Consider the following 16,353-nt stretch of genomic DNA (forward strand, 5'->3'; position numbering starts at 1 on the left):
GTTCCACTAAGTTGGACCTGAGGACCACCTTGATGAGATCTCTGTATATCTTCCTCGTGTATTAATATGGTGATTAGAAGCAGCAGTTGAACAGGGAATCATGTGGAGATTTAAAAAAAAATAAAAATAATAATAATAATAATAATTTCAGTAGGTTATCCTTCAGTATGCAGCAACTGGACTTCTTCAGTTCCAAAGAGAGACATCTTCAAGAACCATAAATAGAAGTCCAGTTGCTTTCTCCTGAAGCTACGAGGATTACCATGTTACCAATAATGACCTCCTTTCCTTAAAATCTGTTCATCTCAGTGCTCACATCCTCCTCAACAGCATCCCCTCCTGTGGCTCAGGTGGTAGAGCGGTCCACTGATGGCAAGGTTGCCGGTTCGATCCCCGGTTCCCCCCACATGCCGAAGTGTCCTTGGGCAAGACACTGAACCCCCAATGGCAGATTAGCGCCTTGCATGGCAGCTCTGTCACTTTTACCATTTACCAAACAACTCATTTGTTTTTGTCTGGAAAGCTATCGCCATAGGAACTGACCTCTTATGTCACTGAAACGCATCTCAATTGCACCTCCACCTCAAGCACAGATTTTATGTAAAAGATGGATGCAGCTTCCAAATCTTAAAAGTGAAGCCAATGCATAAATGACTGAAACCTGCATTCTTTCAAATGACCAGCAGGGGGCGACTCCTGTGGCTGCAAAAAGAAGCCAATTTGTGCAGAAGTCTATGAGAAGTGATCCTGCTTCTCACTTGATTTGTCTCCTCAGGGAACATTTTTCTAATGAGTTTATGCTCTCAATCGCTAGTTTAAAGTCTCCTTCAATGCTGCATGATGCTCATTGAGTAAATTATGGTCCCATTTAGAGGTAATAGACAATAAAGCAGAGTAAGCTTTAGGCCGTTTGTGGCTACATTGAGTTTGACAAGCCACCACTGAATAGCTGTTAATTGTGTCAGATCCACCACTCTGGTTTGATTACAAAAGATCAAGATGGTGACAGCTGAATTTCAAACTTGAAACTTCAAAATGGTCGTCCACAAACCAATGGGTGACATCATGGTTGCTTTGTCCAACTTTTATACAGTCTATGATCATATTATGTCTGTTTTCAGCCTGAATGCAACCTTACATTAGTACAATGAGCATAATGAATGGGATAGATGATAGCTAACTGCAGCAATAAGGTGAAAAACATGAACCATTATAAAGTTTAAATGCATGTTAATGAGAGTGGCAGCTGTAATTAAGACAAAGTCACATTACAACAGAAGGGTTTGTCTACACAGTTTTTTTTTTTTTTTTTACAAATCTCCTGGTGGAGTTGCAGTAAATATCGTCATCATTTCTTTTTTCAACAAAAATGTTAGCAAGCGGATATTTCATCGAGCCAACAGGCAGCCGTTTTTGTCTGTCATCAATGTGGAGCCACTTTGAAAACATGGGCACCAAGTTTTTTTTAATCCATCTTTCAGTTCAAGCAGCATTGAAAAGTGACTGGCTGCACCCACAAAGGTGTGTATTGAATCCAACATGATGTTAAAACCAATGGAAAACCACTCGCTGCCCGAAAACACTGTGAAAGTAAATGGTATGTTGTGTAGAGTCGGTCTGTAAAAAGGTGGTTTGTTTGCTCTCTGCAACCAACCATGTAAATGTTGTGTTACAATAAATTGGATGCATCCCTGAGGAACCCTCTATCTGAGGAGTATGATCTTACAGTCAAACATGTACACTCAGAATGCACACTGAACACTGGAAAACTGGAAAAATAAAGAGAGTATGCAGAACATGCACTGTTTCAGGAGAATAGGCAGATATATTGTAATGTAATATACAGATGTGTCAGTATTCTCAGATAGGCACGTACCTCATCCATCACTTTATCCTCATCTCTGGCCTTGCTAGCTGTTGGGATGATGAATGGAGCTTGTGGATTGGAAAGTAGTGAGTTTCACCTGTGTGATACAAGCAGGCACGTTGTTACATGTGCTCATGCGTCTACATGTATGTACACGTGTGGCTTCCCTGATGTTTTGTGCAATAGGGGAGCTCATTAAAGCTGCAATAATCAGTACTTTTATATTACCAGTGGCTCATATGACGACTTGCATGTGAATGGCGTCTCTCACAGGGACAGTCAGCGCCCGACTCTGCAGTTGAGCTCGGCTCTGTTTGGGACATTTCACTCAGTCGTCAGTGAAAACCAAACAGTGGGCTTAAAGGAGAGTAAATATTGGACTTGGATTCACCAGGTGGTCACACTGATGGCTGCAGGTGAATGCTAATGTTGCTCCATGTCTGCTGGATGCACACATATAGTATCTGCTAGCATATTGTTCCACAACAACAACAGCTTCTTCAAGAGATACTGCAAATGCAAATGCTGTCTTGCTATAAAAGACTAAAAACTGATTTGGTTACTGCTCAGGCTACGTCCGCCCTAATGCTTTTTTATTTTAAAATAAAAACAATGTCCATCTAGACACGTGTTTTTACAGTTCAGAAATAACGACCTGCCTATACTAACCCGTTTGGAAATTTACTGAAGCGTAAACAGATGGAAAGTTGGTTGTTTAGTTGTAGAGCCACATGAAAGGGATGTGACGAATACGGGAAGGACCCATAACTACTTATAAGATCAGAACAGGAAGCGAAAGTGGGTGTGTGCGTCATTTCTCCAAACAACAACACCGCAGTGACATATAAATGCGTTAGTTTGACGATGAAGGCAACATGCATAGAATAGAATTTTAATATCACTTTAATATCACAAGACTTCTAATAACTTGTTTAACTGTAAACTAAATTGTATAATTCATCCTACATCCACCCAACCAGTGGAGGCAGATGGCCGTCCCTCCCTGAGCCTGGTTCTGTCGGAGGTTTTTTTTCCCCTGTGGGGGTTTTCGGTTCCTTCCCACTGTTGCGGACTGCTGAAGCTTATAGGGAATCCAAATGTTTTGGATTGTTGGGTGTTTCTGCCTTTGTGAAGCGCTATGAGATGACTTGTTGTAAATATGCGCTATACAAATAAAATTGAATTGAATTGAACTTCAGATGCAAAGTTAAACAACTGCATGCATTCCACCCTCAATCTGCAGGACGTTTACCACAAAAGCCAAACAGGTTAGCTTAGATACTGCAGCCGACCGCTAAAACAGATGGTTCCATCAAAATCTGATGGTCAGCACAAGGACTGGATGCTTAATTGAAATATTACTGAAATCCCAACGTGGCCGAGTGCAACAGCCAAACCACAGGAGTCGTAGTTTTTGTTTGAGTAAAGGTAAAATGTGATGTGTCACAACACACTGTTATGATGCTACAGAGACACTCCAGCCTACAAATCATATTCTCCAGATGTGAGGGAACTTGTTTGTTTGCAGCAGAAATCATTGTTCATAAAACCTTTCCCACTAAAATTGTGATTCATTTTCCAGTCACAGTATCTGTCAAAATCATTGCAAAATGACTGTTTGGGGGGTTTTTGCATGTCATCTTGGTTGCAACTTGAGTACGTACCAAACATATTAACAGACGAAGATTCTTAAATTGTCTCAAAGGAGAGACCGAACCGATCTGGTAAGAAATCAAACTGTGGACAACGCGGTCGAAGTCAGAAACCACGAGGATGTTTCATCTTTACAGAAACTATACAGTAGAAAACAGAAGTTTAAAAAGATACATAACCATTTTTTTCTCACTGTCTGACATTAAACCAGGCTAAACTTTTCCTGTTTTAGGTCAGTTCGGATTACCAAAATTATTTCTATTTACTAAATGCCAGAATAATGAGAAAGCCTTTCTTCATAGTCAGAAGTTTACATCCATGTCCTTAGTATTTGGTAGCCTTGCCTTTAAACTGTATGACTTGGGTCAAATGTTTTGGGTTTCCTTCCACAAGCTTCTCACAATAGTTTGATGAATTCTGGCCCATTCCTCCTGACAGAACTGGTGGAACTGAGTCAGGATCGTTGGCCGTCTTGCCCACAAATGTTCTCCAGGATTGAGATCAAGGCTTTGTGATGGCCACTCCAAAACATCGACTTTGTTGTCCTTGAACCACTTAGTAATCTGGGGGTATGCTTAGAGTCATTGTCCATCTGAAGACCCATTTGCACCCAAGCTCTAACTTCCTGGCTGATGTCTTGAGATGTTGCTTCAATATTTCCACATAATGTTCTTTCCTCATGACGCCATCTATTTAGTGAAGTGCACCAGTCCCTCCTGCAGCAGAACATCCCCTCAACATGATGCCATCACCCCCTTTCCTAAACTGCTTGAAGGCTTAGTAATCTTAGTGTATGTAAACTTCTTACTTTGAAGAAAGTAATAAAAACTTCTCTCTCTCGATATTCTGGCATTTAGCAAACAGAAATCATGTTGGTTATCCTAACTGACCTAAAAAAGGAAAAGTTTAGTCTGATTTAATGTCAGATAGAGAAAAAAAAGGTTTTTATACAGTGTGTGTAAACTTCTGGTTCCAGCTTCTTGTAAACTTGCTGTGGCACCAGATCAATGTGTGCTCGCTGTAGTGCTCTACTATTAATCAAGTTAAGGTGACCGTGTGCTTTAGGGGCCTGAACGTGTAATAACAGGTGATATAGAAGCTCAGTGCTTAAAAAAAACATAGTAAAACTGATTCAGTAGTCTGTGAGTTCAGCGGTTAATTCAAAAGACTAATGCATGAAGTAAAATATTGAGCCATTACCTCCTGTGTATTAGCATTTTCTCACCAAACTCACAATTCTCCTTGTCCTAAAAACCTCAAAAACAACACAGTGACTGAAATAACTTCATAGCGTGGCTGGAAAGGAGTGAACTAATGTGCGTTCTTTGCATTATTTAACATTTTCTCCTAAAATACATAAATAAATGCATTTAAATACGGCTCATAATGAATGGCGGTGCTCCACACAGTCTGCCCTTTAGCTAAAATTACGCCTCATTCCAAGACGACGGATGAAAAAGTCATATTTCTCCCAAAGCTGCCCTGAAAACTTCCTAAAAAACAAATGTCCGCCGTGCGCATCGACTCACGCGACTTTGTCCGAGTCCTATTTGGTCCACGGGTTCCACGGTGCGGAGAACGCTCTGAATGAGGGCGAGACAGAGCCGCCTTTTCATCGCTCACCAAAGCCGGCGACGGAGCGGCACGGCGACGCGACCTAAAATACACCATTCAATTATCCACTCCACTTAGCCCTCGGAAATGAACAAGAGAGCGGGAAATAAATAACGGCGAGAGAAAGAGGTGGGGACGGGGTCATTGGTTTGTGTTATTTTATTAATTGATTTACATAATCCTCACAAGTGGGGGAGCGGTTGGAAGAGGAAGTGAAGGGCAAGAGGGCGGCGGAGGGGAGGCGCGAGCAGAGGAGGAAGATAAAAAGGAAAAAGCAAACCGGAGAGGAGAAAGAAAGAGACTGAATTTGCGGATGTTCTGTTCTATTTGTGCCTCTCAAATTGAGCGTGAAATTGCAATGTGTTGTTGGAGAGTCTCTGTCATTAATTTAGTTAGCAAGTGTAGAGACGATGGGGGAAAGCGGAGAGACGCGCAGAGGAGGCGAATCTGTTGTTCGCGGTTTTCAGACATTTTTCGGTAACTACACATTTGAGGAACGACGAGCAATTTCGGGAGAATATTGCAAACAAATGAGTGGAAATGGGTCGTTTCGGAGGGGATTGTTGTCTCCTGGCTCGGCTTTGGAGGTCACATTAATGACACATAAAAGCAGCTCCGCCTCGGATTGACTCACTTTTCACATCTCATCACCTCCTCGTCGAGTTTACATTTTCCTCCCTTAGTTATTAAGTAAGAGCTGATGGTGGCGTTTCGGCGCAGCTCTGATCCCCGTTTAAGAGCTGACTTCACTGTGCTGTGTCAGAGCCCAAAACCTCGCACAAGCACTTCTGTCACTCCGCTGTACGCTCCCGTCACTCACTCCAGACATTTATGGACAAAATGACTTGAGGGATGCTGCCGGGATGAGGAAGGCAGGTGCTGTATGAGGAGATTAAACTCAGACGTTGTTGTGTGAAATCTTCTTTTTGAAGCTTTTCCAGGTCATCCAGGCATAAGGGAAACTTAGAGGATTGGTTTGGGGTGTACACCTATTACTAGTCACTGCATGATTTCCTTTGTATGCTGGAGTCAGGAGGTGGTTAGCCTAGCTTAGCATGAAGACTAGAAGCAGGAGGAAGCAGATGGTTAAGTATATTTTACAAATTAGCCATTTGTAACAGGATAATAAACAACCTGTTGTCATTCATGGGGGTCAAATTCTGGTGTTTGTCTCAGAGATAAAACACAAGGTGTCATTTTGCTTTGTTGCCACCCATGTCCGTATTAGATGCCAACAGATGTATAGTTTTTCCAACATAAAAGCGTCTTATTGCACGTTATTTTGCACATTAGTTTCCTTATTTTTCTTAACTGTAACGTGTGAGCTAATGGATACCTTCAGTCAGTCTATCTATCTATCTATCTATCTATCTGTCTACCCTGAGGTTTGTGTCGTGTGTCAAACCATTACTTTTCACTTAATTTTATTGAATTTTGTGACTTTAAGTCCAGTTTTTACTCGCTGTTTGGTTAATTTTAGGAAAAGATGATGATTTGGGTTAAAATACACTCTTACAAAGAATTAACCACATGTGGGGAGGAAAACTTCCTGTTTTCTAAAAATAAAAATAACAAAGTAATAATGATGACACCAGGAGAGAACATCCGACTGTGGACTCATGTCTTCTTTTCCTGACATTCATGTTAAAATTGACTCTAAATCCTTAAAGCAAATTCTGGATTTGTGTTTGTTCATCTACTTAACTGTACACAAACATAATGAGTGGTAACTAGTAGCAGGCCTCTCTGATCTTGGCTTGCAGACTGTCACAGGTCTTCTATTGTTTAAATCACAGACTGTATGATAAAACATGGACTGTTGTAAAGCCATGTGGGTCTGTTGAAAGTGGACGTGACAAACAAGCAGTAGATCTGATTGGCAAACCCAAAGACAATACAGCCACAAGGTAATCCCACCCTAGAACGTTTCATGTTTATTGACGATTTTCCTCTAAATTGGGCCACAACAATGGAGGACTAAACCACTTCCACGTTCACTTTCCAGATCGGGGGGCTACATCTCTCGTTTCTATACAGTCTATGGTTCAAATGGGTCCAGAGGTCATGACCAAAGGACTGAAGGTTTAGACAGAGACTGGACTCATCTTAAAGGAAGCTATACGGGGCTGTTTGGGGATAACAAATGTTGAAAAAGAAAAAAAGTAGTTCAATATTTTGATGCTTTCTTTGTTAATCAGTGAACTTTAAAAATGTTGTTGTTAAAAAGTTTTTGTTTTTAGTTTAGTTTAATTGGCACCAGACCGTCTTTACTCCTCCTGCTCCCAGTTTTTATGCTAAGCTAAGCTAATCCCGTAAGGCTTCCCTTACCATCTTCCTGTTGTGTTAGTTCTGTTGCATCTCACCATTGCAGCTTTTTATCGCTATGATTATAAGGAAAAAGAACAAAAATCAAAGATACTAAATCTTCCTCATGTATATTTCTGTTTAAACTTAGCGTACGTTATGACAAAACTGGAGTAAACATCATTATTGACAGTAATATAACTGTATGGTTTTATTTTATTCTGCCTTTCATTCTATTTATCAACAAGTAAGTAAGAAAATGCCGATAATATTTAGTTTTTCACATCAATCTGACAGATTTTGCTGTTTTTGTCTCTTTCTCAGCCTACATCGAGGACCTGGCTCGCAGCGTGGAGCAGAGCAGACGTTTGATCATCGTTCTGACTCCGGAGTTTGTCGCCAAACGAGGCTGGAGCATCTTCCAGATAGAGACACGCCTCCACTCCATGCTGGTTACCGGCGAGATCAAGGTACAGAAGACCGGGAACGGGACACGAGGCAATAAGAGAGGAAGAGCTGCAGAACCATCTCTAACTTGTGTGTTTCCGTGCGTTCAGGTGATCATGATAGAGTGTGCAGACCTGAAGAATGTCATCAACTACCAAGAGGTGGAAGCACTCAAGCATACCATCAAGGTATACAGAAGGAATGAATGGTTGGATGGAGGGAAGGAGGAGGGGAACTGAAGGGTGACTAAAGTTAAAAAAAAAACTTCTTGTCTTCAGGTTTTATCCATCATCAAGTGGAGGGGTCCTAAGAGCAACGAGCTGTCCTCCAAGTTTTGGAAACAGGTGGTTTATGAGATGCCTGCTAAACGCAGAGAGACGCTGTCCAGACGCCAGGTATGTTGCTATGAGCAAAAAGTCATGGTTTTGTCATATATTTTACACATGTACACAATACGTGCATATGTTATACTTGATATTGTGGAAGTCGATAAAAAGGGAGACGAGAGTTGAGCTTGAGTCTCTGTTCCTTTATTGGACTCCACTTACAGCAAAAACTCACTCACAGTGCAAAGCCTTTTATAGCACATCCGCTTTCCCACGACCCGGAAAACCTTACCCCTGTCCCCTTCAAAATAATAGTGTCCTTTGTGTGTGAGACCCACAGAATTCGTGTACACCACAATATATAATTTTCACAGTGATTTACACATTCGAGCTGGATTTAGGAAACTTTAAACCAGAACTAAAGGAACATCAGCAGCACTAAAATGGATTAAACCTAAACTTTCCCTGTTTCAGGTCAGTTTGGATTACCAAAATTATTTCTATGTGCTAAATGCCAGAATAATGAGAGAGATCATTTTTTTTAGAGAATTTTTTATTACTTTCTCCAAAGTCAGTAGTTTACATCCATCTCCTTAGTATTTGGTAGCGTTGCCTTTAAACTGTATGATGTGCAAAATAACGTGCAAATGCACAATAGACATTTTTTTGTTTGTAAAATGGTCAAAAATAAGAGGAAAATGTCTGGGCTTCTGTCAAATAGGCCAAACTAATAAGACTAATGGGTTTTTTTGTGCGCTGACTGATCACTGTCACTTTCCCAACAGCCCATTTTAAGCTTAGAATATCCAGTGAAAAATAAAAATATTAAAACAAATGAGGTAAATAAATACAATAATAGTAATGATGATGATAAATTAATGCTTTCTTCTTTGCTAAACCCAAATGTGGCCAAAGAAGATAAAGCAGATTTAAAATTTGTTCAGAAATTAAAGTAGATTGAAAAAAAATAAAACTTGTGCATGTGCATGTTTTCGATGGCATTTGGCTGCTTTTAATGGTGTTAAAACTCTATACATTTATCTCATATTTAGTTTTTGGAAACTGATCTTACATGTTACTGTCCTGTTGTAGTATTTTATTCTATTGTACTTTGTTTTTAAATTGGATTGGACTAGTTTTATCCCATCTTGACGCACTGCACGTGATGTCGTTGCTGCCTGTCTGAGCACATGTGCAGCTATATATATATATAAAGAAAATGGACTTGATTTGAAAAGCGTACATACAGCGTACAGCTCCAGGTTTAAAGACAAAAATAACACAATGTACAGCAGCGCTTGTCCAGGAGCCTAGAAACCATAATACACCGTAATACAATGGAAATGTACTCTCCCCTGAGGTGCATACATTCACCACAGACAGATGGCCTTTGAAATGTCTGCTAAACACAGGTAATATATTAAAATTGGAGTCACAGTGAGCAAATTGCGTACATGTTTACCATGTGTTAACACCTCAGGGGGTGTATGCCCTGATTAGCAAATAAATGTTTTCCTGCTGCTTTGTGCTGAAGAATAATCATCAAGTAACAAATAGAGAGTGGATTATACGACTGCCGCTATTAGGACGGTATAATCTGAACGTCTCTCAGCGTCTTGACAGCTGATGTTATTTAATTCTTACCAGGTAATGTAGGTATTTATCAGATGAGGCGTTGTTTATTGAACAGGGGGACTGCACCACTGTCCATATGATGCTGCTTATTGACACCAAATATGAATCACAGTCAGCAGAGGACAGCGCCTTTCAAACTTTCACACCCCCAACAAAGTAAAAACACACAAACACACACAAAACAATCCAAACTTCCAGGGTCTTGTGGATTTAAGTGGATAGACATTGACACCTGATAGTCCGCAGTTATTCATGCTCGGAAAGCCTAATACAAAACAATGAGGCGGGGAAGCGCCACTTCGATTTATGGGCCACGAAACACACTTCCTAGCTTTTTGAAAAATTGCACAAGAATGCTGAAGAAGTCGAGCCATCCATCATGTTCAGCAACACTCACTGAATGGCAATCAGGTGTGTTGTGACCCCTCGCTGCCACCACATTTCCCAACCTTGTAGGATGACATTTCACAGACCGCCTGAGTCAAAGTGACTTTTGTTTACCTGCCCCAGTTCACTGACAACTGGACACCGTCAGTCGAAGTCAACAACAAAGAGAACTTTAGAAAACTTGTTCAGATTTCTATCTTTCTGCTATAATTTAAACCGCTGGCTTCAATCAGAAACTTTAGTTATAGCTTAACAGTGTTTGTTTTTTCTGCACACAGACTGTTCACATTATGAGCTGATATGAGCTGCTCAATGAGAAACGTGGCTAAATTAACTGAAGATATATGTTTATATGATAAAATCCTACACAGAAAACAAATACAGTCGTGACTTAACAATCCTAACCTTGCTATCCGACAGGTTTTTAGGAAACACGACTGGAACTCATAAAAATATCCTTAACATACCGATAGCCTTGGATTCTGACTCCAACATGACATTTTATGTCACCAATCAGGATAACGGTGTATTATCTGACTGAACAATCCCACAGATTGGCTACATTCAGACTGCAGGACTTACTGCTCAATTCAGATTTTTTTGTGAAATCCAATTTTATCCCCCGGGTGGAAGTGTCCCCCCCCCGACCATGCCGAATATTCGGATATTCATCATTGCTGGGCCCAAATATCCAGAAAGTGCTATTCGTACCAGCCCTAGTTTGTCATGTATCAATGGCATGTAGGTCAGATAAGTGCCGTTTAGACAGAAGTTGCAAAAGATCAGATACCTGTCAGATTTAGGACCACTTACCTTTGATGTCAACCGACGGCCCGTGCACAATCACTCCAGTCAATTAGATGTGAAATCCAGCGATGCGTAGTGTTCTAACAATACACTAGTTATTATAACAACTATAAATATTAACAACAAATGAGCCTTCAAGCATCAAGCCCTCCTTCTATCTCGACCTCCGTCTTGACAATCCACAGCCTTGCTATCCGACATAAAAGAAAGTTTTACATTTAGTGTCGGATTATCGAGTCACGACTGTACATGAATTAATCCATCTGAAAGGTACAGCTATGAGGCTTCCACACAGACAACAGCAACTTGACTGGTTCCAGGTTGTTTTGTTGTTGGATTTGAACACTTCATGGAAGAAAAACAACAGCAAGGAAAATCATCATTCTAATATTTTAACACACCAAATGGAAACCAAATAACGGCGCCTCTGTGTTGACAGGTCATGGACTCTGGTGAACAGGGCCTCTTTGGTGACCTACAGACCACCGTCTCCACTATCGCCATGACAACCACCTCTGCCTCTCTGGCGCCCCCTAACGAGAATCGCCACGGACATCATCAGGTCAGTTAGTGCATCTGATTGACTTCAAACTGATGCCATTACTTACAGGTTTGGTGTTTCTGAAACCAGCGGTGTCATTTAATAAAGATCGACCCCAGTGCACAGTCGGGAAAACACAGTACTACAGACAGGATGTGGAATCTATAGATCATTCTTTGCCACAACAACCTTATATGATCCACTGCTATTCATACTGTAGAAATGCTGATTTAACCCGTAAAAACTCATGTCTCTGTATCAGCATATTTGCATATTCTGACTGAATAAATTGGCTCAAATCTAACTCTACACCAATGCTTCCACCACTGCAGATCTATGAAGTCCTCCTCCCCACTCATCTAACTCCTAACCTTTCAGTGAACAAACCCGAGTTAAGCTTCAGGTTCTGCTCTGGATCTCTGACACTGAATGCACAGACTGACACGCAGCACAACGTGTTTCTGTGTTGTGGGTTTTGCTTGTTCAGACAACAATATGGTTTGTGTGTTGTTAACAGGAAGCGTGTGTTTGTGTGAAGATGTGACTATCAGCAGTTGATCTGGCGGGGTTTCCTGAATAACCACCAGGCTCCAACCAGGTCTCCAGACTAACTTTTCCACTGGTAGCATCGGTGCAACCAACGTCCTTATTTGGTCGTGCCTCTCACTTTGTCACAGGCAAAAACATATCACTTGTTGAACATCTGCTTATCGATAGACGCTCCAATTTACAGATGTTCCCTAAACGCCCCACATTGCAGACTGTGGTAGCTGCGGCTCAGTGGCCGCGGTGTGCTCATACCGGTATTGAATTTCACACGACCAAAAAATACTTAGAAAATAGTTCAACTGGAGCCTTCTAGCGTCAGATTTATCCCAGATTAAACCATTTTGTAGAACGTGGAGTGCACCTACATGCACTGTTCTGCTCATAGAAGACAGTGAATGCAGGTGCGCTCTACAGTGCAAATACCACAGTCCACCGAAGTTCTAAAAGTGCTGCTTTCCACCACTGTGGTTAACACAGTACACGCTCGCACACTCTCAAAAGGAGGTTGCAAATGTGACCAGAATGGTTGCAGTCTGGAGCCCTGTAAACACCTGACAGAATGGAAAAGATGTATAGAAATGAAAAGGGATCCTAGTCAAGCTGATCGGTGGCACAATGAGTAAAACTCTGCACTCATATTTTTACCGCTGGACCACATGGTGTCAAATGCTCTCACCGAAATTTTGGCCAGCACGCTTGGTTTTGCTGTCTGTAGATGATACAGACATCGATTTAGACTTAATAACAAGTGATGTTTACATTTTTTGGCAAATTCCTCTTCATGTAGCATCTTTATCTTCACTCACACGCGATCTGGTCGGGACAAATCTGCGAACGGAACATCTGGAGTGTAAATACAGGAAGCATCGCCAGTTAACCTGGAACACCGGTGCTGTCAGCCATACTGTCATACGTTACTCTCGTCACAGCTGGAGTCTCGCAAGACTGGAGCGGCCATATTGAATATCAGAGCTCCAATGAACTGATCCATAGCTTTACAACCGGACACCGACCGCTCCACAGTAGATATAGATCGATCCATCGGCCCGCCAATCGATGTATTCATATCGTTAAAGCAAGTTAAGCAGAGACTATAATTGCAAAACAAATCTCAGTCAGAGTTAACTAAAGCGAAGGATCTTTGGAGGATCAGGGTCAGAACATGCACCAACATAGGACTTGTACCTCCTCCTAACCAAACTCGTCATCTGTCCTGAATAAAAAGAGCTGATGAGTACAAATGACAAATATCAGTTAGCCAAATAAGTGATTCAGTCCAACTGCATTTTAAAGGCCTCCTCCAGTAAAAATCAATTTTTTAAAAATCTTTAATCTTTATCTTTTAGAAAACACATCATAAACGAAATAAACCTTCCACATGGCTGAGCATCTCAACATTAAAACTGCAGCGTACTAATGACAGTCTCAACAACACCGATTGAGACTTCCAGCACTTTATACGTAACAAACCGAAACAACCAATCCTGCCAACCTGCAGGGTGGAGCTTTCTGTATCACTTGTCTACTTCACGTTAAGATTCAAACATGTATGGCTGAACTACTCCAATATTACAACCCGCCACCTGCAGTTTGACAGCATTTGAGCAGAGTTCTTGGTGAGCTGGTGTGCTGAGTTGCAGTGAATGGGGAGATTTGGATGGAGAGAGAGGCGGTGACTTTATAGATCTACACTTTCAAGAAGAAGCGGTGGTGTGGAGTTGTATCTAAATCATTTAGGAAGAGAACATCTAAATATGTGACTGTGACACATAGAGGTGAGTTTTAGGGGTTAAATCGGTGACCAGAGCAGGAGGGTTGAGTGTTTCTGTCTACACACCGTCAACATAATTATAGGAGAGGCAGTTTCTTGATCTCTGTGCACTATTTGATGGCCCACGTACAGGCTCCATCAGACAGATATTAGTGCAGATACACTGGCTGCACTGCTTATATTTTATATTTCCACCTCTGTATGAAACTACTTTTTAAAAGATGCTGGTTGGACTACATAGTTTGTTTCTGGTGGTTAAAACTTGCCTCATTATTTTATCAGCCTGGGTCCAAGGATTACACTGTTTACATCCATGCCGAAGCAGAAAATGTATTTTTAACACTGTGCAGAGTTGATATTTTTTTTTTATCTTGCTTGTTTGCACAGTTCATACAGCAACTAAACAGAGTCTAAAAATCCATTCAGGGTATTGGCATTAACAGTTACAATACCACACCTTAGCGGCTAAAAAAGTGATGCTGTTCATCCACAGGTTGCCTTGGCGACGGAGATCCCCGACTACAACCAGATGACCTTGCCACTGGGAGGGGGTCACACTGCCACAGCAGCCCAAATGCGGCACTTCTGTCGCAGCTACGAGTTCCAGCTTCCCCCACAGCCCTCCTCCATGTCGCCTCCCCTCCCTCCCCCCTCCACGGTGCAGTTCTCCACTCTGGGCCCCGGGGGGCGCCACGTTTATTGCAACATCCCTATGACACTGCTGAATGGACAGGTGAGAGAAGAGACTGCGTTGCTCGTGCTTCTTGTCGCTTCTAGTTTCTAGCATCCAACATCTGCACAGTGTATCCTTTTCTTCAATTTCCATGCTGTTGTTTGCTTGCATGTACTCGGAGTTTAAACACAATAAAAATTAAAACCCCTCTTTTCTCCCCAGGGGTTCAGAGCAGTTCACTGGGGAACAAGAGGTCTGTTTGGATAAATATAGAAGGAAAATAGTAACTTTATATTATCCACCCTGAAATATTTATTTATTCTAACAGACTGGGAAATACTTGTTATGTGCAATACTGTTGTCATATGTAAAAGACATGGTGCAGTACTGGCATGCAATAGAACTGTATACTGTAGAATGAAGCACCTGTTTTCTATTATTAGCTGTAGATTCTTGCTAGCGGTGACAATGCGGGGGAGTTTATGTTAATCTCTGCGATACTTTGTGTTTCCCAGGTGCCTCAGAGCAGTACGCTTGGGAAGAAGCCAGAGCTCCACCTGAACAGCACCTTCGTACCACTCACCAGCAGAGAACTAAGCTCTGACATCTGGTAGATGGACTGCTCAACTGGTGCTGGACTAAACACCGGCTCACAGACTGCTTTTCACTGGCTTTGGGTAGACTGGTTGGTTGACTGGTTTTCAGTGGGGTTTTTTGGACCGTGTACAGACTTGGCGTTGGACTGGCTTTCGAGAGAGAAACTGCCTGCGGACTGTTTTTTGGGCCACTTCAATGTACGCTGGGAAGAAATGACTACTTAAAGACTGCATAAGGCTTGGCTTCACACTTGTTGGGTACACTGGCCACAGACTGCTTACAGACAGATTCCGATTATACTGCACTCTGGTTTTGGACCTACTGACTGGTTACGGACTGACACCAACTGGGATGTACAGGAAGATGAGCACTGGAAAGGAATGCTACTGAAGAACATGTGTCCGGGTCACGCTAGTAGAGAAGTTACCTACTGGTCATGCTGAGTTTGGGTACGAATGTGTGGATTTAAGAACTAGAAAAGTCAATGAAGTGGGAATCGATGGGTATCTGCAGGAGCTGTACTCTGATTGTCCAACAAGCTGCCAAGTTGGACCCCGGAGCACAAGAAGGTTTCTCTTAATTCTCCTGACACACCAGCTGTTGTGAAAACCAACGTAGCGCGATCTCAGACCACCAGTCGATCTTCTTGTCTGAGTTCTCAGAATATCCATCTACCTGTTGACTAGGTGGCTTGTCGGGCAGATGAGGCAGACATCAAGCAATGATTTTGGAATACCAGACCACCTTAAAACAACTAGTCAACCTCTTGAAATACTGCTCTACAGCTAGCTACCTGGAAACCAGCCAGCTCATCACCTTGTAACGCAGTAACTGTCCAAGAAGCGAACTGGCCAAGAGATGAACTGTCAACTTTTACCACCGAGCTAAAAGCGTTAAAGGACTTGGCTTTTTTTCTATTTGCATGACCACCCATTTAGATAAAAAATAATCGAATAAACATAGATAAAAGAGTAAATGACACAATCATTTGTCGCGGCCTCTTTTAATACGGAGGCTAATAAACATCTTATGTTGATACGGTATATTTGTTTTCTGTCTGGCCATGGCGTAACGATAAAAACTGATAAAGGGAAAAAAGGAGGCGTCCCTCCAAAAACATTTCTATTATTTATTTCGGTTCTGTTTTATCCTTTTAGAAAGGTCAGTGAGAATTTTTACCAG

General features: G+C 41.7%; 1 protein-coding gene across 1 annotated transcript in view; it reads left to right on the forward strand.

The window, feature by feature from the left end:
• il1rapl2 (interleukin 1 receptor accessory protein-like 2) overlaps window positions 1-15,178 on the forward strand; it is a 487,645-nt gene extending 472,467 nt beyond the window's left edge. The window contains exons 11-17 of the mRNA XM_008282278.1: window positions 7,763-7,908; window positions 7,996-8,073; window positions 8,164-8,280; window positions 11,480-11,602; window positions 14,395-14,634; window positions 14,797-14,827; window positions 15,090-15,178. Coding sequence (XP_008280500.1) covers window positions 7,763-7,908; window positions 7,996-8,073; window positions 8,164-8,280; window positions 11,480-11,602; window positions 14,395-14,634; window positions 14,797-14,827; window positions 15,090-15,178 — 824 coding nt within the window. The remainder of the gene's footprint in view (window positions 1-7,762; window positions 7,909-7,995; window positions 8,074-8,163; window positions 8,281-11,479; window positions 11,603-14,394; window positions 14,635-14,796; window positions 14,828-15,089) is intronic.
• The last annotated feature ends 1,175 nt before the right edge of the window (window positions 15,179-16,353 follow it).

The sequence above is a fragment of the Stegastes partitus genome, unplaced genomic scaffold, assembly GCF_000690725.1.
Source record: "Stegastes partitus isolate 25-593 unplaced genomic scaffold, Stegastes_partitus-1.0.2 Scaffold265, whole genome shotgun sequence".
NCBI classification, from domain to species: domain Eukaryota; kingdom Metazoa; phylum Chordata; class Actinopteri; family Pomacentridae; genus Stegastes; species Stegastes partitus.